The sequence below is a fragment of the Psammomys obesus genome, unplaced genomic scaffold (assembly GCF_907164565.1).
Source record: "Psammomys obesus unplaced genomic scaffold, mPsaObe1.curated_primary_1811, whole genome shotgun sequence".
NCBI classification, from domain to species: Eukaryota; Metazoa; Chordata; class Mammalia; order Rodentia; family Muridae; genus Psammomys; species Psammomys obesus.
In genome coordinates this window covers 625,303-646,553 of record NW_026594091.1, presented here as the reverse complement: position 1 = coordinate 646,553, position 21,251 = coordinate 625,303, and the positions used below count along the sequence as shown (strand labels likewise).

Below are 21,251 nucleotides of genomic sequence, written 5' to 3'. Positions count from 1 at the left end.
CTTCTTCTTCTTCTTCTTCTTCTTCTTCTTCTTCTTCTTCTTCTTCTCCCTCCTCTCCTCCTCCTCCTCCTCCTCCTTCTTCTCTCTCTTTTTTTTTTTTGGAGATTGTGTTTCATCATCCAGGCTACTCTTAACTTCCTGATCTCCCTGTCCCCATCGCCCAAGTTCTGAAAGTACTGGTGTGCTACACAACTTCCAGCTCAGCTCTGAGTACTTTAAAAATGTCAGTGAGATGGCTCAGTGGGTCAGGGACTTGCTAAGCCTCATTACCTGAGTTTGATCTCCTTTACATGATGGAAGGAGGGAACAAACTCTTCCCAGTTGTCCTCTGACCTCCACAAGTGTGCCACAGCCCTTAAGAGTTCCCTCACTTCACAGTAAATAAATATTAAAAATTTAATGTTGTTTTAGTTTATTTGTGACCAGGCCTCAAATAACCCAGGCTGGCCTCTAAGTTGGTATATAGCAGAGGATGACCTTGAATTTCTGAGCCTCTTGCCTGTCCTTCCAAGTGCTGGGATGAGAGGTGTGCACTACCATGCTGGTTTCTCTAGTGTGAGGGATGGGAGAAAGGGGTTCATGTATATAAGATAAAAACCTCATCAAGTGAGTTACATCCCCAGGGCCACAACTTGAGTTTTAAGTTTCTTTTCTAAATACCTCCTTTTCTGTTCATTCCCCTGGCCACTGGCCTCTTTCATCTTCCTGTATTTTTTGTTATTGTTTTTTAATGAGTTATTTTATTTTCATTCATGTGTCTGTGCTGTGTAGGTGCACACATGCTGGTGATTACCTATGGATCCCTAAGAACTAGAGTTATATGCGGTCCTAAGGCACTTGATGTGGGTGATGAAAACTGCATTCTAGTCCTCTAACCCCCGATCCATCTCTCTGGTTTCCCCCTATTCCTTTTGTTTGTTTGCTATTGTCATATTAGGAATGGAGCATAGAGCCCTCAACATTCTAGCAAGAGCTCTGCCACTTAATTATATCTCCAGCTCTATCTTTTTAATTTTGTGCCTAACCCTTCAAAGCAACCATCTTTACCCTCTAGTCACCACCACTACCAAACAAAAGCTGCTCCCACACCCTCATATCCTACAAAGTCAAATGGAAACTGCTAAAATCTTCCATTTCAGTGCATCAAACAGAAACAGCAAACAATTTCACCATTAACATTCCTTGAAACCACAAACATTGTCATCTTCCCCACCAATCTGAATCAAGTAACCATCAATGACAGACAGACACAAGTGGTGATACATGCAAGTACTCCCAGCATTTTGGAAGCTGAGGTGGGAGGATCATGAGTTTGAGGCTAGGCTGGACTAAAAAAAAAAAAAAAAAAAAAAGGCAACAACAAACAACCACAAAATACCCAAAAACCATAAAATAACCATCATCAAAAACTCCAGGGGCCTAGCTGAGGAGGTAAAGGGGCTTGCTACCAAATCTGATCAATTTTCAATACCCAAATGGTACTGAATGGAAGGAGAGAATCTACCCCTGTAAAGGTCAGGTTGTTCTCTGACCCTCACATATGTCCCTAAGCCAAAATAAATCAATAGGTGAAAACAGACTCACACCGAGGGGCTGGGGAGACGGTTTAGTAAGAGTGCTTGCTGCACAAGCATGAGGGACTGGGTTTGAATTCTCAGCATTCATAGAAAAAGTGAGCCAGGGTCACAAATTCACCTAGAACCCCAGTGCTATGGGAGGTGGAGATAATAGCATCTGTAGGTTTTACTGGCTGCCAGCCTAAGTCCAGATTTAATGGGAGATCCTGACTCAAGGGACTACAGCAGAGGGCAACAGAGCTGGATGCATGATGTTCACCTCTGGTCTTCACATGTGGGCCATAAGCATATACTCTTTATACACACGGTGCACACACTGACACACAGACATTCGAAACCACACACAACTGTATTTCTTCCAAATTGTAACAATCCAGATCACCCTTACCAGAAACTAGCAATGAACAACTAACAGCAAATGAGTTATTAACCATTCAAGCTCCAAAGAACCAGCATAGTCAGTCTCCTGTTAAAAACAACCAACAACTAATGACTAATATTAAACACCAGCTATCCCAGCATTGTGGCACATACCTGTAACTCCAGCACTCAGGAGGTAGAGGCAGGAGGATCAGGAGTTCAAGGTCATCTTGGCTACATAATGAGTTCAAGGATAGTTTATGCCATGTGAGACTGTCTCAAAAATCAATGGACTGGGGGGTAGCTCTGTTTGTGGAGGGCTCTCCTGTCAAGCATGAAACCCTGGGTTTCAACTCCAGCACCACACACACCAGGGCATAGTGACCTAGTACTTGGGAGATGGAGGCAGGAGGATCATATTTCCAAGGTCATCATTATCTGTATCATGGGTTTGAGGCCAGCTTGGAATACACAAGACCCTGACTCAAAGCACCACCAAACCAAACACAGGCAGGGGCTGGAGGGATGGCTCAGTGTTTAAAAGCACTTGATGTTTTTGCAGAGGATGAAAGTTGAGTTCCAAGAATTCCCTTGTGCTCACAATCAACAGCACAGGCGAATCCAGCTCAAGAGCATGTGATTTCTTCTGGCCTCCACAGGCACTTTTATGCACATGGCATACAATTAAACTGACGTGTACACATAAATAAAAGTAGAAATAAATCTTTAAAAAAAATAAACTAAACACCAGCTATGATCATAAACTACCACCTTCTTCAACCTACCCAAGAGAACCATTTTTAACACCAACCAACAGCAACCCTCACCATTACAACCACAGTCATACCAATCCAACAAAGAATAGCCAGTGACTTGTCCACAATAGCCAAGAAGGAATGACCTGAACTCATCTCTACCACTGAATCCACTAATGTACCTGCAGCTAATGTGTACTTAGTGTGCATTCTCTATAGATTCTTTCAGGAATGCTATGGGAAGCTCTCAGTATCCCCAGACATGGCGATGGTCCTCAAAGATGTCGTCAGCCTCTTTCTTTTCTACTGTCCTCTTTGACTTCCTTTTCTTTTGCTCCTGCCTGTCTGTCTCTCACAGCCCAGCCTGGACTCAGATTCAATATGTAGCAGGGGATGATCTTGAACTACTGAGTCTCCCATGTATATTTCCGGAGTTCTGGGCCGACAGACATGAACTAGACAGTATTGGGGATGGATCCCAGTGTTTCCTGCATGATAGGAAATACTCTATCAGCTGAGCTCCAGATTTGGTTCTATTTGGTTTATTGAGACAAGGTCTTGCTAGGTAGTCTAGGCTGGCCTCCAATTTATGATTCTCTGCCTCAGCCTCCAGTTATATGCCACTGGCTTCACTTACTGTTCACTTTGACTCATTCTCCTCTCTCACATCTGTCTGCTAAGTAGTCTGTTGACTAAGCATTTCAGTGTTGGCAGCCTAGAAGGGGTTTCCTTTCCTTTCAAGTCACAAATCTCTTCCTGTTTTTTTTTTTTTTTTTTTTTTTTTTTTAAAGACAGGGTCTCATGTAGCACAGGCTGGCCTTAAACTTGCTCTATAGTCAAGGATGATTTGGAACTCCTGCCTCCACCTTCCAAGTGCTGGGATAACAGGGGTGCAGAGCTATGCCCAGTTTATGTGATACTCAGGATGAAACCCAAGGCTATGTGCATGCCCGTAAGCACTCTATAAAGCAGCCTCAGCCCCTGTCCTCACTGGCTTTCTTCATCCCACTTCCCTGCCTCCACTCCAGTGGAACCCCTCTCCTAGGAACATGCACTTGTTCTCACTGACAGGATGACAAAAACTGAAAGCTGAAGTGGACCAGTCCTGGCTTTTATTGCACATGCCATGGTGCTGCTGGGTCTAGGCCCGTGATGCTGACCATCCCCTAGCCTTCTCACCATCAGCAAACCTCAACTTGAACTTGTAGTCATCTCTGGCTTCAGTGTCTCCACTGCCATTCCTTGTAGTAGGAAGAACAGTCTCTCCTTTGTATTCCTCTATCCTTTCTCCACCTAGTCCTCCATCTCATCTTATTTCTCCTCCCATTTCCTTTCCTGTTTTTCTTTTTCTTCTTCTAGCTCCTTCTCTTCTTCCTCCTTCTCATCCTTTGCTATTTCCCACCCCACCCCAACATCTCCAACTCCTTCTCTTTAGTAATATTAACCGGGAGCTAAATGATGATGCTGGTTTTATTTTTAGTCCTAGAGATGACAGCTAGGACCTCAAGAATACTAGCCAAATACCCTAGCACTGACCTACCATTCACCTCTGACTGATCCAGTCAATCACCTATTGTCACTGGCACTGCTATCACACCCCACAGCCCTCATATGAGATGCAGCCAGGCCCACCACTGGTGGATTCAAAGTGGTCAAACACTTTGACTCCTCTGTGGAATGTTCCCAACAAAGACCCCACCCCTGCAAACACTTCCGTCTCTAGGCCAACTTCTGGATAAGAGCTCTGGGAACAGAGGCCAAGACCAGTGTGGGTGGGGGCGGGAAGTGCTTGTTTCAAACCACAGGGGAAGACTAGGTCTGAGATGAGTTGACAATCTGTTTCTAAGCCCCTGAAAAGGGTCATGTCCCTTCCCCCACAAACTGTGTGATTCCATCAGGGTCACCTTCTCCCTTCCTATTACTGCTGTAGTCTTGGTCACCATACCTAGTCAGGCACCCTTAGGCTGGAACTGGATTCCTAGGTGAAGGACATGGGGTGCCATGTGCTACCCTGTGGGATACCATCCCTGGAGTTCTCATAAGCATTGCCCCAACTTCTGAGGGTGCTTAGGGTGGTGCCACCAGTCTACTACTCCCAGAGCCCAGCCTTGAAGAACTTACCATGTTGAGGGTAGGTGTCTGGGTTCCTGTGAGTAAAGACAGGTGTGTAGGCTCAGCAAGTTCTTGGGGATGGCTCTGGCATGGCTCTGCTCCCTCACTTATTCCTTCTTCATAGACTCCTGGCCCTAGTTCCTCTTGCAACAGCCCCTCTCTTACTTCCTCTAATGGGAGGGGCCATGACCACAGGGGAGGGAAGCTGAGGGCGGGGACAATGCTCTGAGCCCTACCAGCACTGTTTGAGTTGAGGGAGTTTGGTGTTTAGAGCCTGAAGGAACAGGTCAAAGATGGCTGGCAGCCACTGGCAGACTGGAAAAAGTCACTTCTCTACCTCCTCAAAAAAAGAGGCTGCAGCAAAAAGCACCCAGGTCAGCTAACCTCATGATTGGTTTACCTAGGTGAGGTCTCTCTTCAGAATCAGGGTGTGTGCCATTTCAGATATATCTGCTTTGGCTGTTCTCATGTAAATCCCTTATTATTTTCCCCATAGAATATTCCTCCAAAACCAGTTGTGTTAGTAACAAAGAGAGTGGAAAGCATCACAGCCTTATGGCCCTTTAAGGTTTCTTATTTTGTATGTTGGGTCTGGATTTTTGTTTCTATTAATCTTTGTGTTTGTGTGTGTTTGAATACAGGTGCATATGGGTGTGAGGAGGGAGGTCAGGACAATGTTAGGTGCCAGCTCTCATCTCCAAAAGCTTGCAAGCTTTTGGAATTCTCCTGTTTCCACCTCCCATCTCAGCGTGGGGGCACAGGGTTTCCAGATATTTGCTTTATGTGGACTCTGGGGATTCAAACTCATGATCTGATGTTTGCATAGAATGTGAGCCCAGATTGACTTAAAAATTTTTTTACTTTAAGTGTGTGTGTGTGTGTGTGTGTGTGTGTGTGTGTGTGTGTGTGTACCTTTGGAAGCCAGAGGCACTGGATCTCTGGGACCTGGAGTTATATGAGGCTGTGAACCACCTGATGTGGGTGCTGGGAATTGAACTGAGGTTCTATTGAACTGAGGAACTATCCAGCAACCCCCACTGTAAAATGTAGATACTGTTGTGGGTTTTTTGTTGTTTTTTTCCTTGAGACAGGGTCTCACTGGGTAAGTTTGACTGGTCTGGAAATTGCTATGCAAAGTGGCAAATTTGGCCTCAGAGATCTTCTAGCCTGTTGTGTTGGAATCAAAGGTGTGCACTGCTGTTTCTGACCCAATCTGGGTTTTCACACCTGCAGCTTTGCTGTTTTCATGACTTGGCTCTATGAACAACATGCAGCACATATAGAGTCCACCATGTGTTAGCTCAGTCCTTGATCTTTAGAAAACCAGAGCACAGAGTCTTCTGTTGACATTTGAGAAAATGACAATTCCAAGAGGTTGTTACCTCCTCATGCCACCCACTGAGGAGGTGGCTAAGACCAAACCAGATCAGTGAGCCCCTAACAGGGACTTGAGTCCTGATCTGTCCTTAGTTCATGCCCGAGGACTGGAATGTCTCTGTGTCCTGTGCTCTCTGTCCATGACGCAGACCCCTTCCTGGCCATAGCTGAGAAGCCTGTATTCTCCAATATTCAGGATCAGTAGCACAACTCAAATGCAAAAAGGGATTAGAAGGATCACATTTGGTTGGGAGTACAAAAGGACTGGACCTCTGTTTGCTTCTGTTCCACTAAATAATAGGTTTTTATCTGTAGTGGCCAAAGTCCTTTCTCTCTGGCAAGGATGACCCATTAGGAAGTGAGGACTAATCCCCCCTTCAAAAGCTTTTAGTTTGTTTATTCATTCATTGGTGGGGGCACACGTGCTACAGCAAGCTTGTGGCGGGGAGAGCATAATTTATAGAGCAGGTTCTTTCCTTCCACCATGTGGGTCCTAGGGGGTAAATTTATGCTTGGCAGCAAATGCCTTTACCCACTGACACATCTTTCAAACCCTGGCTGTGGTCCCCTTTGATCCTAGGGTAGCGGCTGCATGGGATGCCTATACAGACATACATACCCACTCATGAGCAGGAATCTACATAAGACAGAACTTTATTAATGAAGGCTTCTTGGTGAGGAGTGTGTGGGCCCCAGGACAGGGCTTGTAGCACCATGATGGGGGGTGGCCTGATGTTGGGGCTCCCCCCTGGGGCAGACAGGGTAGAGGTTGGGGTAGATCTTCCCCCTAGTCAGTCTGGGGAAGGGTCACAGGGAGGTGGTATTAATCCTACTCCCCCATAGCAGATATAAATCCCCCAGCTCAGAGTGGAGGAATAGAACAGTGCTGGGGGGCAGGGCACCAGCATACCCCCTCCCCACTCCCACTCTTCACAGTACTTATTCCAATCAAAGGGTGGGGGGAGTGTTGGGGACTTACAGGTGTGTGCAACAAGGGGCAGTCCTCTCCCTTCACTGTCAACTGGACAAGACGCTGACGAGTAGCTAGCTCTTGTCTATCCCCTAGCCAGGAGTCCTATAGGGGTTACCCAATAAATAACTTTCAACTGCATCTCACCCTGCAGGCCCCCTCCCTCAGGCCCTTTCCAGCCTGTGCTCCGGGTTGGCTCCAGGTGCTCTAGCGGCCTTGGCAGGTTTTGCAGCACATCTGACGGAAGTAGACTCGGCTACAGAACTGAAATTTGAGTACCAGCGGGCAGTAGGCCACCTTGTTCACATCCTTGCATTCTGCAGAGGAAGGGGAAGGGGCAAGAGAGAGGGAGAGCAGGAGGGGGAAGAAGAGAGAAAGAGACATCAGAGTCCATTGCTCCTCTCAGCAGTCATGAGCTCTAGCTTGCTACTTTGCTTTTCTGTACATCAGTTTCTTCAGCCTTCAAAGTGGGTTTATAATTATACTTACATCACCATCTTATTTTTAAGGATCTATCTATTTATTTCTTATTATTCTGTGTGTGATATGTATACACAGGTGTGCATGTCACAGCACACATGTGGAGGTCAGTGGACAACTCTGGATTTGATTGTCTCTTTCAATCTTTATGTGGATTCTGGGGATTAAACTCAGGTCAATAAGATGGTGCTATAAGCACCTTTACTGGCTGAACCATTTCACTGGTCCCCTGTCTCCTGGTTTTTGTTTTGAGGATTTTGAGTACAGCATCTGGAGCTACCTAAGACATATTATTAGTGAAAAATAAATCTTAACCTTGATCCTGCTTTTTCCTTTGCTGGAGATTGAACTTTGAGCTTGTTAGGCTTTGAGAGTGTTAGGCCAGCACTGAGTTATATTTCCTAGCCCTCCTTCAACTTTTTATTTTGACAGTGCCTGAATAACTTGCTCAGGGGGGGTCTTATACTCACTCTGTAGTACAGGTTGGCCTTGAATGTGCAACCCTACTGCCCTGGCCACCCCCATAGTGAAAATGACAGACATGATCTTTTGATGCCAAGAGAGTATTAGTTTGAAACCATACTAGGTTCCTTTTCCTTTTCTTTCTTGATTTCCCTCCCTGCTTTTCTCCCCCCACCCTCGCCCCCTCGCCGAGACAGGATTTCTCTGTGTAGCCCCAGTGGTCCTGGAACTTACTTGGTAGACCAGGCTGGCCACCACTGCCTGGTTCCCTTCCCTTTTCAATAAACCAAAGACCTTGAACTCAGCTCAAAGAATTTGTATAATTAAAGCTCAGATAATAGCTCAGTGAGAGAGCATTCACCTAGCTAGAGTGTAACAGCCTTTGTTGGGAACCATGGATACAAGCTTCTACTTAGCAGTGCTGTGTAGCAACTGTAACACTTCTTTCAAAATGAATGTATTATTTGCACTTTTCACAGATGAGGTGATTGACACAGTGTTGGAAGGTGAACTACTGTCATTTAGTTTTAGAGTTGGAAATAAAATTCTCTACTTCGTTTTATCAAAATTAAATTTAACAAAATGAAACAACAGCTGGATGCAATGGCCCATCACTGGGAGGATTGCTTGAGCTTGGAGTTTGAGCAGGGCCTGATTTAATACAATGAATAAGCTGTGTATATGGTGGTGCATGCTTGTAATCCCAGCACTTGGGACAAGAAGTTCAAAGTCATTTTTGGCTACATAACAAGGTCAAGCAGACCTAGGCAATATGAGAATTGAGTTTGAATCTAAGACCCAACTGATCTAAAACCAATGATGGACGAAACAGAAAAAACACCTGTAGGTTGCCATCTGAGCTTCAGAGGGGCCCCAAGGCAGATGAGCCCCCATTTCACTCCTGAATTATGCAAAACAGTAAATAGAATTGTAATAGAATAGAATCTTAAGGAGTAATAATTAGGAAACCTGATTACCTGTGACTTCTCAAAGCTTGGTGCCCTTTGTCCCCATGGTCAACATACCTTCTGGGCCATCTCCAGGGGTTACCACGCTGTCACACTTGGCCTCACACTGTTGCATAGTGGATGGCCGAAGGGCCTCGGTGCACTCTCGAGATGGCTGGCCAGTGTGGCTGGTGCAGCGTACTGTACGCTGCTGCTGGCCAAGGCCACACTGTGTGGAACACTGAAGAGAGAGCCATCCACTAGAATACTGAAGAGAGTCATCCCCCTAAGACTGACCTCACCCTTATCCCACAGGGCAGAGCACACCTACCTCACCCCACTCGCTGGCCACCCAGCGGGCAGGAGGGCAGCGCCGCAGGTTGCATCGCATGGTAGATGGTGGCTTGGCTGCGGGAGGGCAGTGCCCAGGAGGCAGAGTGGACCGCTGGTCTGCACTCTTACAAAGAACCACACGGTGGCGGAGGCCGGGCCCACAGCTCGGTGCACACTGCAGTTGGAGGGTGTGTTTTATATTAAGTGGATGGGCAGGGTGCTAGGCCAGTGTGACTCAAGGAGTGGACAGGTAGTGGTGGCCCCTATACTATCTTCCAGCCCAGTCTCTGCTACTGTGTCACCCACAAGCCATACCACCCACCCACCCGAGGCTGGGACCACCTTTCATATGCAAAGGGCCAGACCAAGCCCAGAAGCCTTGGGACCCATAATGTGTCTCTTTTGAGCATGGTAACAGTAGGTCTGGGAGCAAGTTTGCCTAAACAGTTTTTCTACAGTGACAGCCCAATACCTGTGTGCTTTCTGCACTGAGAGTGGTTTGGATGGGAAGAAAGGTGAAGCTGACCTCAGACCAGTCCAGGGCTGCCCATTCAGGAGGGCACACTGGGCCTTGGCAAGCCTCCAGCACAGGTGGGCGAGGCTGTGGACAGGCACTGTCATCTAGGGCTTTCTCCTCTGCAGCAGACATCCGGCGCTGGCACACTACTGAACGGCTACGCACCCCAGAATCACAGCTACGGCTGCAGCGTGACCAATTTCCTACAGCCCAGCTGTGGGGGAAGAGGGACAGCTCTGAACGTTGTACAGGGAAGGGGCAGCATAACCAGGAGCTCCCCCTCATATCACCATCACCCTATATCCAGACTTCAGATTGGAGGTGGGGATCTAAAGCCAATTCATTTCTTGCGCTGTTAGTTTGACTACAGAGCATAATAATTTAGACTGTAGAACAATTACATTTTATTTATTTATTTTTGGTGTATGTATGTTTGTGCATGTGTGTGCATGAACACCCATATGTGTGTATTTGTGGTGCCAGGTGACTTCGAGTATTTTCCTGTACTTACTTTTATTTATGTGTTTACCTGTGTGTATGTCTAGGTGAGTGTGTGCACACATGTGTATTGTGGGTACCTGTGGAGGACACAGAAGTTCCCTTGGAGCTGGAGTAACAGGCATTTGTGATTCACCTAACAGACACTGCGGTCTGAACTCCTCATAATTAAGAAGCAAGTGTTCCTAAACTACTAAGCCATTCCTGCTAGTTGGTTTTTGAGACAAGAAATTATGTAGCTAAGAGTGGCCTCTACTTTACTAGGCCATCTGGCTGGCCCCCTGGACTCTTAACCCTTCTGTCTCAGCCTCTTAAGTGCTGGCACAGATGAACAACTATACTCAGGTGACAATCTGACTTTGACCCTCACCCTGCTGAGTACTTGACCCCTTGACCCCGTAAGCCCTAATCATCCTATTGTCACTGCAGTTCTTCAGTGACCCACTCACTTTCCACTCTCCTCTGAGTACTCACCCTGACTGCAGAGAACACTTCCACCAAGCCCTGAGCCACCTTACCCTACAGAGGACACTTACTCTGGTGGACATGGTTCTGTGTTGCACGCACGCTGCCTCTTGGGCAACTTGCTGCGGGCACTGCAGTAGTGTGGGGCCACCACTGAACTGTCCAGCTGGTTTCGGCACTCCACCACTTGTACCTGGCTGCCTGGGGAGAAGGGAGAAGCCCTCTCAGCCCTGGCCAGCCCAGAGTTGCTCAGGTTGGCTGCAGTGCTGGCCCCTGGCCCACACTCTGGTCTCACCGCCTGCACACTGGGCTGAGCATTTGGTCCAGGGGGTATAGTGCCAGGAGTAGGGAGGCAGAGCATCCCGGGCAATGGGTGCATTGAAGCGGTAGCGAAGAGCAGGCAGCTCTGCCTGGGCCAGCACCTAGAAGTACAGGGAATAGTCATTGGAGTTGCCATGGCACCCCCATCCTGTGGGATACTCAGGTCTTTCTGCACTTTGCCCCAGCCTCATTGTTACCATGATGATGAGAGATGCATTAATGGGTCCCAGGGCTTCTAGGCTCTGGGCTCGGTCTGGCCCCTGTCGTAGATGAAATGTGGTTCCAGCCAGAGGAAGGCGGTGAGGCTGGGGGGTCCTGGGTAGCCCCTCTAGTAGCAGAGACTCCTGGTCCCCCTTTAGGGCTAGAGTAGAGTACAGGGGTCAGAACTGAAGTAACTTTGTCTGTCCTCCAACTTCCATGGAATCACAATCCTCATCCCTCCATCTTTGCTTACCTAGGTGACTAAGGGACAGGTTCAGATCTTGGATGAAAATGTGGACGGAGCCTTTGGGGATCCAGACGACGTCCTCATAGCCTGGATGGTACAGTTCAGCTGTCACCCACTCAGCCCACCTTCACATAAACCTGTGTCCCTCATCCTTAACACCTGATGACTGCAGCTAGCCATTCCATGCTATATGCTTAGATATATCACTGCAAACTCATTTGAACCCCCCTCCCCACACACACAGGGGTGGGGGTGGAGAAAGAAGGTACATAGGTACCATGGTTTGTGTAGATCACAAGACAATTTTCAGGAGTCTGTTTTCTCATTCCACTATGTGGGTCCTGGGGATCAAACTTAAGTTCTCATGATTGCACGTTACTGACTGAACTATCTATCTCATTGTGTTCATTTTACAGATTATAAAACTGAGGCTCAGGGGCTGGAGAGATGGCTCAGAGGGTAAGAACACTGGCTCTTCTTCCAAAGGTTCTGTGTTCAATTACCTAATTCCCAGCAACCACATGGTGGCTCATAACTATCTACAGTGAGAGCTGGTGCTCTCTTCTGGTTCTCAAGCACACATGCAGGCAGAATACTACAAATAATAAATAAATAAATAAAAATTAAAAAAAACAAACAAACTGAGGCTCAGGGAAACTATGCACCTCACCAGGGGTTTACAGTTAAGAAGCAGCTGGCTGCAATTTGAACCCTAATTTGTTTCTTAGAATGGGTACATGTAACTCAAGTCTTACTGAGCAGTGATGTTGGGCTCTGGAAGAGGGAAAAGGTTACCATGGAAGTCGCAATCCATACAGGTGACAATGAGATTTGAGCGTTTAGAGCTGGTTTTCCATGAGGTGCCACCACGGACTGCCCAGCTGTAACCACTATGTTTTTGCTTACCCATGCTCACAAGAGAAGCTTAGTTTCTAAGCCTGGACCCCCATATTGTCCTCTGTGTGGGATCCTGCAATTTTCTTTCCTTTGGACAGTATTTCTGCTTCCTAGTCATCAGTATCCTACCACCAGGACAGTTGATGCTGTGGACACTCCAGGGGTTGGGATCAGGTGTTCTTAGGCATAAGAATGCCTCAGTCTTCCTTCCACCTCTCCTGCCTTGTTCTCTTATCACTTCAATGTCCTTTGAGATCTTTACCCTGTCTCCCACACCAATGCCTTTTTCTTTTGTTTCTCTCAACATTTCTTTTTAGGACAGCTAGTACCTATTTCAGGTCACCTGGATGTCTGCATGAACTCCTCTATTCTCTACTGCACAACCCAGAACCATGAATGGTAGATACCCTATCATCTAACTACCTCCTCCTCTTCTTCTTCTGTTTATTTCGAGACAAGGTTTCTTTGTGTAACTTTGCCTGTCATGGACTCACTTTGTAGACCTGGCCTTGAACTCACAGAGATCTGCCTTCCTCTGTCTCCCCGAGTGCTGGGATTACAGGTGTACGCTACTGTGTCCTGCTCATCTAACTTCTAAATCTAACTCTTAATATTTTTTTCTGCTTTGTATGAGTATGTGTTCATGGGTTTTCAGGTACATGTATGTATGCATGTGGAGGTCAGAGGTCAGCCATGGCAACTCAGGAGCCATAGACTTTTTTTTTTTTAAACTTAAATTTTAAAAATTACTTATTAACCATGTAAAAAAGTTGAAATTCTAGACTTAATTCTTATTTTAACATTTGTTCCCCTAGGGTAGTGGCATATGCCTTTAATCTTAGCACTCAGGAAGCAGAGGTAGGCATGTCTTTATGAGTTTGAGGCCAACTTGGTCTACATGAGTTGCAGGACAGCCAGAGCTACACATTGAGGCCCCATTTCAAAAAAATATTTTAAATTGTTTGTGTGTATGTGTGTGTAGACCAGAAGAGAGCACCAGATCTTCGGAAGCTGGATTTACAAGTGGTTGTGAGGCACCTGATGTGTGTATTGAAAACAAAACTTGATCCATTGTTAAAAAAAAAAAAAAAAGTATATGATCTCAGCTGCTGAGCCACCTGTCCAGCCCCACCTTGGTTTTTGAGGCAGCATCACTCACACTGGGACCTAGATTGTGGATTAGCTCTAGACTGGTGGAACAACAAGTCTCATGGATCCTGTCTCCCCAGTGCTGTGATTATAAGTACATGGGATCAAACTCATATCCTCACTCTCCTGTGTCAAGCATGTGTTACTGACCAAGCATGTCTTCCCTGCACTCTTCTGACTTCCTTGCAAGGCTCCCCTTGATCAGCTTTGTTTATAGCAGGTGCATTACCACTATGCTCAACTTTTCTCTTACCTTTCACACCCTCACTCCCCAAGATTGAATCTAGGCTATAATGTAATGTTGGTGCTGTGTGTTTGTGTTTGTGTGTGTGCGTGGATAAGAACCACACATACACACTGTTTTTGCTAGTTATTTGCTTGTGTGGTTAAGTGCTGGGCTCTCTGGCCCATGCCTACTTTTTTTTTTTTTTTTTAAATGTGGGTTCTGTGGCTTAAACTCAGGTCTTCATGCTTGCACAACAAACTCTTTTTACTGACTGAGCATTTCCTCTGACTAGATGTTCTAGTCTTTTTTTGGTTTTTCAAGACATAATTTCTTCTGAATAGGCCTGGCTGTCTTGCAACTCACACTGCACACCAGGATGGTTTTGAACTCAAAGGTCCACCAGCTTCTGCACCCCGAGAGCTGAGATTAAAAGTGTGCCACCACTTCCCAGGCCAGGCAGATGGTGTGGTCTTAAACCAACCAACCCACTACCCTCCCACCCCTAATCTAACCCTGGCTGGAGAAGGATGCGCACATTCTGCAACTCATTTTTGTGGTTTCTGCCAATCACATATCATCTGGACACAATCCCCTCTGGCAATGCTCTCAGCTTCTTCATCCTTCTAGAACCCTCCTATCCCAACCCTTACTCCCTGGGTACTCTCATTCTCAACCCAAGATGGAAAGGGTATTCTGAATACCTTCCTCTACCTTCTGAATTCCCTGATAGTAAGACGTGTAGCAATATAGAGTTCCCCAGCCCCTTAGGCTCACAGGATAGCAAGTGACCCTCTTGCACCAATCCTGAAGCTCCCAGAATGATGGAAAGAGAACTGAATCCACAGTCCCAATTTATATGAATGCCTATACGCTAGATTCCAAGCCAATAGCTAAGGCCCTTCCTAATTATGACTGTAACTGGCTAACACTGATTGTCAACTTCACAGGATGTAGAATCACTTGGGGACAAGTCTCTTGGCATTTTGTGTGTGATTTTCTAGATTAGGTTAACTGAGGTGGGAAGATCTACCCCAAATGGGCAGCACTTTCATGGGCTAGAGGACCAGAATGCATAAAAAGAAAAAAGAACTAAGCACAACAATGGACTGTGTCCCCTCAAACTGCAAGCTATCTAAAAATTTTCCTTAAGTTGCTTCTGGTGAGGTATTTTGTCTCAGCAACAAGAAAATTAAGGACAATTCTGTGCTTTCAGGACTTTGAAGGGTTTCCAAGACCCTCAGGATTCCACAGGATCTCTAAACCTAAGAAGTTACTTTCTGCTCTTGGCTACTATAATGAGACTAACCCTGATCCCTGCCACAAGAAGCAGAGGGAAGTAGAGGGAAGGATTCCTACCAGTTCCTGGCAAAGCTGGGCTGAAGACCCCCTCGATGGTCTCACAGGCGCTGCCATCACCCCCACACACTCGGCATTTGTCCTCTCGGAGATCAGAACCCAGGACCCGGTCACAGCCCACATGCTACACAGGAAGACAATGGTGGTGTTGATGGAGTCACAGAGATGTCTCCCTTCCCTAAACTTCCTCCCCTCTTTTTCTTTCTCCCTGGGAGTCTCCTATACCTTGCATTCGCCACTGACACAGATGTCCACTGTGTCAGGGCGGCAGGGTGTGCCATCCACAACAGCTGCTGCTCTCTCCGTGTAAAAGTTGAAGCCTTCTGCTAGGCACGTCAGTGAACAGGCCTTCACGCCCCCTAGGGGGCATAACTCTATTAGACCTGGAACCAGTTCACCCTGGGATTCCCTGCCTGAGGGGAGGTAAGGACAAGAGCAACAGACTCCAGACTCCATGGGCAGAGGGAACTGGGAAGTTTCCACATATGTAAAGAACCGATGAGTTATATCAAGGACTGAATTGTACCAAAAACAACTGTTTCTTTGAGCAAAGAATGAGGGCTCTGTGAGACTATAAGCCAACTACTGCTGTCCTCAATGGCCCACAGCCTGTGGGAGGCTCACTCACCTCCTTGATATGTCTTCCATGTGTAGAATTTTCCACGAAATGGAACACTGTCAAATTCAGAACACTGCATTTCTCTGAAGTCCTGGGAGCCAGGGGGACAGTCCTGGGCAGGTGTAAGGAGGAAGTTAGGGTAGAGAAGTGTTGTTCAGAATGGCTTATGTTGGCCTGGAGAGCTGGCTCAGAGGTTAAGAGCACTGGCTGCTCTTCCAAAGTTCAGGAGTTCAATTCACAGCAACCATATGGTGGCTCACAACCATCTATTCTGAGATCTGGTGCCTTCTTCTGGTGTGGAGGTGTACATGCAAGCAGAATACTATATACATAATAAATAAATCTTAAAACAAACAAACCTAAAATGGCTTAAGTCAGATGAGTGAGGCTAGAGGCAGGAGTCCAGGTGAGAATGGATGGTGGTCCACTCTAGCTATGAAGATACATATGAGACGTTTTGTTCATGTGCTTGTATTCATCTGAATTTTGGTCCTCATGTTTGCACTGCAAGCCACTTTACCAAGTAAACCACCTTCCCAGCCCCTGTATTTATTTTTGGGACAGGCTCTTACTGTATGTACTCTAAGTTGGCCTCAAACTTGTAATCCTCCTGCCTTAGCCAAGTGCTGGGATCGTAGGTGTGCACCACCATACCTGGCTCATGAGATGGGAACTGGGTGATTCATTAAGTTAAGGCTGAGCTGGGAGTAGATGCCTGGGTTCTGAGTTCAAACTTTTCTTACGACAGAAGGTATAGGATGGAGCTGGTTTGGAAGAAAGGACTGGATTCTTTTTTAATGTGGGGGCATGTATATGCTCCACTAATCCCTACACAGGAGACCTCAAAGGCCACTGGTCATTCCTCAAACAGGATGAGTGGTGATGCTTATTTTCATGAGTGTAAGCTCAATCATGCTTTGATGCGTAGCAATGAATAGGGGCTGGATCCTGGGGGTAACTGAGCACTTTAGACACTGAACTGTATTTGGAATGGGGGAGTGAGGGCAATCATTTTGAGGGAACCGACTTCTTTGTAGTAAAACAGTGTGAAGACTAGATGACAAGGGAGATGCTGGGGTGGAGGGAGGGTGATTGATAGGACAGGGAGGGCAAAGAAGGGTGGCTGGTGTAGGACCATGGAGGATTCAGAGAAGGGTTACTTGGAAAACTCACATCAGTGTTGCAGGATCGGTGCCTCCGTCTTTCGCCCAGGCAGTACTTGCCACCAATGGTTGGCCTAAAAGGAGCAGTGGACAGTGGTAACAGATGAGGTAGGAGGTGATAGGTTGAGGGTCACCTCACTATTGGGAGAGAATCCCAAGGGCTGACCTGGGGCTGTCACAGTGGCGACTGGAAGATGAGACACCACCACCACATGTCCTGCTGCAGTCACCCCATGGAGTCCATGGGCCCCAGGCCCCATCTACACCCTCTGGGCGAGACCCAAAAGGGACACACACTCGTTTGTAGCACCACTGTGTGGATAAGAAAGAAAAAGCAGGATGAGTGTGACTTTGCAGACCTCTAGGTTCAATGCCTCTTCTCTGTCCACCATCCCCCAAATTACAGGTCCAGACCCCTTTGGAATGGGGGTGTGTATGTGACATGAGGAAAAGGCTGGATCTGAAGGGAGTCTTATACACTGGATCACAGCTTAAATACAGAGGCATGGCTAAGGAGCTAACATTGTTCAAGTAACAGACATGGCTTAAGTAGAAGCAGTACCAGGGCCCATTATACAAATGCATGACTTTAGATGCCAGAGGCTGTGGCCTCAGGCAGGCTCAGCAGGGCCCAGGGGAAGGCTCTTGGCTGGTGCTCACCCCTTTGTCGATAGTGTGTGTTTGGCACAGTGTTCCTTCAGCCGCTGGGATGCTATTGGTGATGCATCGATTGCTTTTGCTCAGACACCACAGTTCGCTGCAGACCTCCTGCAGAATGGAGGAGACCTCTCAGGCCCACTGTCTTTCCCTCTGACATGACTTGAGGATCCCAGTACTTTCCTGGGTCTTAATGATTCCCCTTTGGGATCAAAGCCTAATACTTCTCTTTTGTCAGTATGTATGGAATACTTATACTTGCTATAAAAACTCCTTTGGGAATCGTGACCCCTATTTCAGTGAAAGAAAACTAAGATGTAGAAAGACAAGGTCCCTCCAGGCCATGATGATAGCTCACAGTCGTTTGCTGCCAAGCCCAAAGACCTAAGATCAATGCCCAGGATCTACATGGTGGAAGAAGGGAACAACTGAAATTTGTCCTCTGACCTCCACGCATGTCGTAGAATGAACACATCTAAAATAAATAAATGTAATTTTACAGAAAAGAAAAACATGGTCACAGGCTACATGTGGCGCCACTTCTGTGGGACTGCCTAGTCTAACCCAGATCTTTGAAGTAGGCACTGTATTTTATGGATTTCAGGTTCTTTCAAAAGCTGGGACCTACTATGGAGGACAGGAAGGATTTTCACTTTTTTGGGCCAATAAAACACAGGAGAGAATAATTTCAAAAGTCAGGGCTGGCTCAGGAAAAGGGTTACATTTGTAGTTTTTGTCTGTTTGTTCTTAAATCTGTGATTGAGTATGTGTGGCAGGTTCATAATTGGGCAGGATCTGATTAAATCTGTGGGCATTTTCTACTTCCTCTGAATTCTGCTTGGACTATTTATTTGTTGCACAAAACTGAAGTAATCCCAGAAAGCTGTTTTGACCCTTCAGGTCAAGGTTAGCATTTGTAGAGAAGCCCCACCAGGTTCAGATATGGCCAAATTTAACATTCTCCAGACTATCTGCTACCCCATCCTCTCAAATTGTTCCATTCAAAGATTCATTTGTAATCCTCTTTAAACAGAACCCTTGTAAGCCAATCCCTGAGTGCTAGGTCAATGAGAGACTTGGGATTTGAACTAAGCAATGGCCATAAGAAGGTACCCTTCTGGGATCAGCCCAAGAGATAGCTGTATACACACCTCAAAAACACTCCTTCAGCAACCTCATCCCTCATGCCCCACAGTACCTGACTTCTGTCCCCCACAGCAACATGACAGATTTTCTGTCTTTACCTTCCTTATATACTATGTAGTCAAGAATGACCTTGAATTTCATAAATGAAGATGAAAGGTCAGATGAATATGAAGATAAAAGGTCTTTATATGGGTAGAACCCAGGCTTCATACATGCTAGGCAAACACACTACAACTCAGGACAGCTCCTATCAACCAATTTCCATATAGTAAATGATTTTCTACTATAGTAAATGATGCCAGGAAGCTCTCCTCCCCCCCAAACAAAACAAAACAAAACAAAACAAAACAAAACAAAAACGTCAGGGTCTAGGGAGATAGCTCAGTCAGGAAAGTGTTTGCCACAGAGCCATCAGGACCTGAGTTCATGCCCCAGAACCCAAGAAAAAAAGCCAAGAGAAGGAGCTAGGGATGGCTTAGCAGTTAAGAATACTTGTTACACTTGCAGAGGAGCCTGGGCTTGGGTCCCAGCAACCACAATATGTCTCCATAAGTCTAATTCCAGAGGATCCAACATTGTCTTCTGACCTCTACAGGGACCAGGTACATACATATGTGAAAAACACCCATATGCATATGCATAAAAATTTAAATGCCATTAAACAAACAAACAAAGCCAGATGTGGTGGTACCTGTTTGTTTGTATACTCTCAGCACTGAGGAGGCAGAGACAGGTGGATCCCTGGGGCAATTCTCTGCCTTCCACATAATGCACAAATGAAAAATTTAAACACCGAAGCAAAATGCTGACTTAAAAGAGAAGTCTATGTTCCAAGTACAGCAATTGGTGTTCTTATAGTTGTGGTCAGGTGCACACACACTGCCCTCCCGAAGCCCAGACTCTTCATCTGTTGCTCTGATAAAAGGTTTAAATGAGATGATGCATAGTACATGCGTGGCACACACTAAATGCTTAGTAAGCACCAACTACTATAATCCAAGTTCCAGGACAGAGAAGACATTCAGGGTGGGTTCATGATTCCTTAGAGGGTGCTTCAGTGAGCAGCCAAACTAATGTTGGGGTGTGGCAAGAGTAAAAATATCTCGAAGTGCACAATGGCACAGACCTTTGATCCCAGCAGAAAGTGGATCTCTGTGACTGTGTGGCCAGCCTGGTCTGCATAGCAAATTCCAGGCCTGCTAGGGCTACATAGTGAGATCCTGTCTTAAAAAAAAAAAAGATTTAAAAAGTCAATATACAGCTTGCTTCATGATGTATTTTCTTGGTCTTACAGTGAGAGGAAGTGAGGAGTACTTTGCCAGTCACTTGTTTTCTTTTGCATCAGTCCTGTACATAGCTGTGTAAATGCAGACTTCCAGTGGATGGATGGAAGACTGTAGCTGCGCTGGGCTCAGCAGGGCTAAGGCTGAAGGCCATCAGAGAGTGTGATTAAGGAAATGATGGAGCTGAGCAAAGGGGCTAAGTGGCTGAATTATAACCAGAGGAGGAAGCCAGCAGATGTCCAGCTTCCAGGGGTGGGGTCCCCTGTACCCAGCTCACTTCTGTTTCTTCTGTTGTGTCACTCTATCACCTTGTGCCTATCGACACAGCATTTCTCACTGAACATGGCACCAGCAAGTCCCAGTAATCCTGTCTCCAACCCCACAGCACTAGGGGTGCTTTTCATATGGGTGCTGGCATTTTGAACTCGGACACTTGTGTTTATGTAGCAAGTGCTCTTACCACCGAGTCACCTTCCCAGTTACTCAGCTCATATTTCTGAGATGGGGTCTCACTGGCATGCCTGGAACTTGTTATATTATGAAGTCAGACAAGCAGGCTGACTTCAAACTCACAGAGATCCACTGCCTTGTTGCCTTAGTGCTAGGATTAAAGGCGTGAGGCCCAACCCCACCCCACCTCCAAACCCTGCACCAGCTCACTTATTGATGCCAAGATGGAACTTTAAGAGTCTGAACCTCAGGGAAGATGGGGAAGTTAGCTGGTCAGAGTCCCTGAAGGCTACTTCTAGTTCATTGCTAAGTAATGAACTAGAATATATTTCCACCAAAAAGTCTGGGTATGTTGCTTAGAACTACAGAGTTAGAGGCCTTAGAACTTAGGTGTTGGGCTGGAGAGATGGCTCAGAGGTTAAGAGCACTGTCTGGTCTTCCAGAGGTCCTGAGTTCAATTCCCAGCAATCACATGGTAGCTCATAACCATCTACAATGAGATCTGGTGCCCTCTTCTGGCCTGCAGGCACACATGCAGGCAGAATGCTGGATAAATAATAAATTAAAAAGAACAGTACATTTAAAAAGAAGAAGAAGAAGAAGAAGAAGAAGAAGAAGAAGAAGAAGAAGAAGAAGAAGAAGAAGAAGAAGAAGAAGAAGAAGAAGAAGAAGAAGAAGAAGAA

General features: G+C 46.3%; 2 protein-coding genes across 7 annotated transcripts in view; both read right to left on the bottom strand.

Annotated features, from left to right (window-relative positions):
• Positions 1-4,918, bottom strand: part of Myo1f (myosin IF) — a 50,870-nt gene extending 45,952 nt beyond the window's left edge. The window contains exon 1 of the mRNA XM_055617883.1: positions 4,814-4,918. Within this exon, the coding sequence (XP_055473858.1) occupies positions 4,814-4,816 (3 nt within the window). The 5' untranslated portion in view covers positions 4,817-4,918. The remainder of the gene's footprint in view (positions 1-4,813) is intronic.
• Positions 4,919-6,817: 1,899 nt separating this feature from the next.
• Adamts10 (ADAM metallopeptidase with thrombospondin type 1 motif 10) overlaps positions 6,818-21,251 on the bottom strand; it is a 29,716-nt gene continuing 15,282 nt past the window's right edge. For 5 of the 6 annotated variants that reach the window (XM_055617867.1, XM_055617866.1, XM_055617868.1 and 2 more), the window contains 14 exons: positions 17,693-17,800; positions 17,199-17,344; positions 17,043-17,106; positions 15,879-15,981; positions 15,476-15,609; positions 15,251-15,374; positions 11,629-11,709; positions 11,372-11,535; positions 11,149-11,275; positions 10,925-11,054; positions 9,900-10,104; positions 9,372-9,548; positions 9,119-9,281; positions 6,818-7,468 (listed from right to left, as the gene is read on the bottom strand). In XM_055617867.1, coding sequence (XP_055473842.1) covers positions 7,359-7,468; positions 9,119-9,281; positions 9,372-9,548; positions 9,900-10,104; positions 10,925-11,054; positions 11,149-11,275; positions 11,372-11,535; positions 11,629-11,709; positions 15,251-15,374; positions 15,476-15,609; positions 15,879-15,981; positions 17,043-17,106; positions 17,199-17,344; positions 17,693-17,800 — 1,836 coding nt within the window. In that variant the 3' untranslated portion in view covers positions 6,818-7,358. Of the gene's footprint in view, positions 7,469-9,118; positions 9,282-9,371; positions 9,549-9,899; positions 10,105-10,924; positions 11,055-11,148; positions 11,276-11,371; positions 11,536-11,628; positions 11,710-15,250; positions 15,375-15,475; positions 15,610-15,878; positions 15,982-17,042; positions 17,107-17,198; positions 17,345-17,692; positions 17,801-21,251 lie in introns of those variants that run through there. The other variant, XM_055617872.1, reaches the window with a different exon arrangement.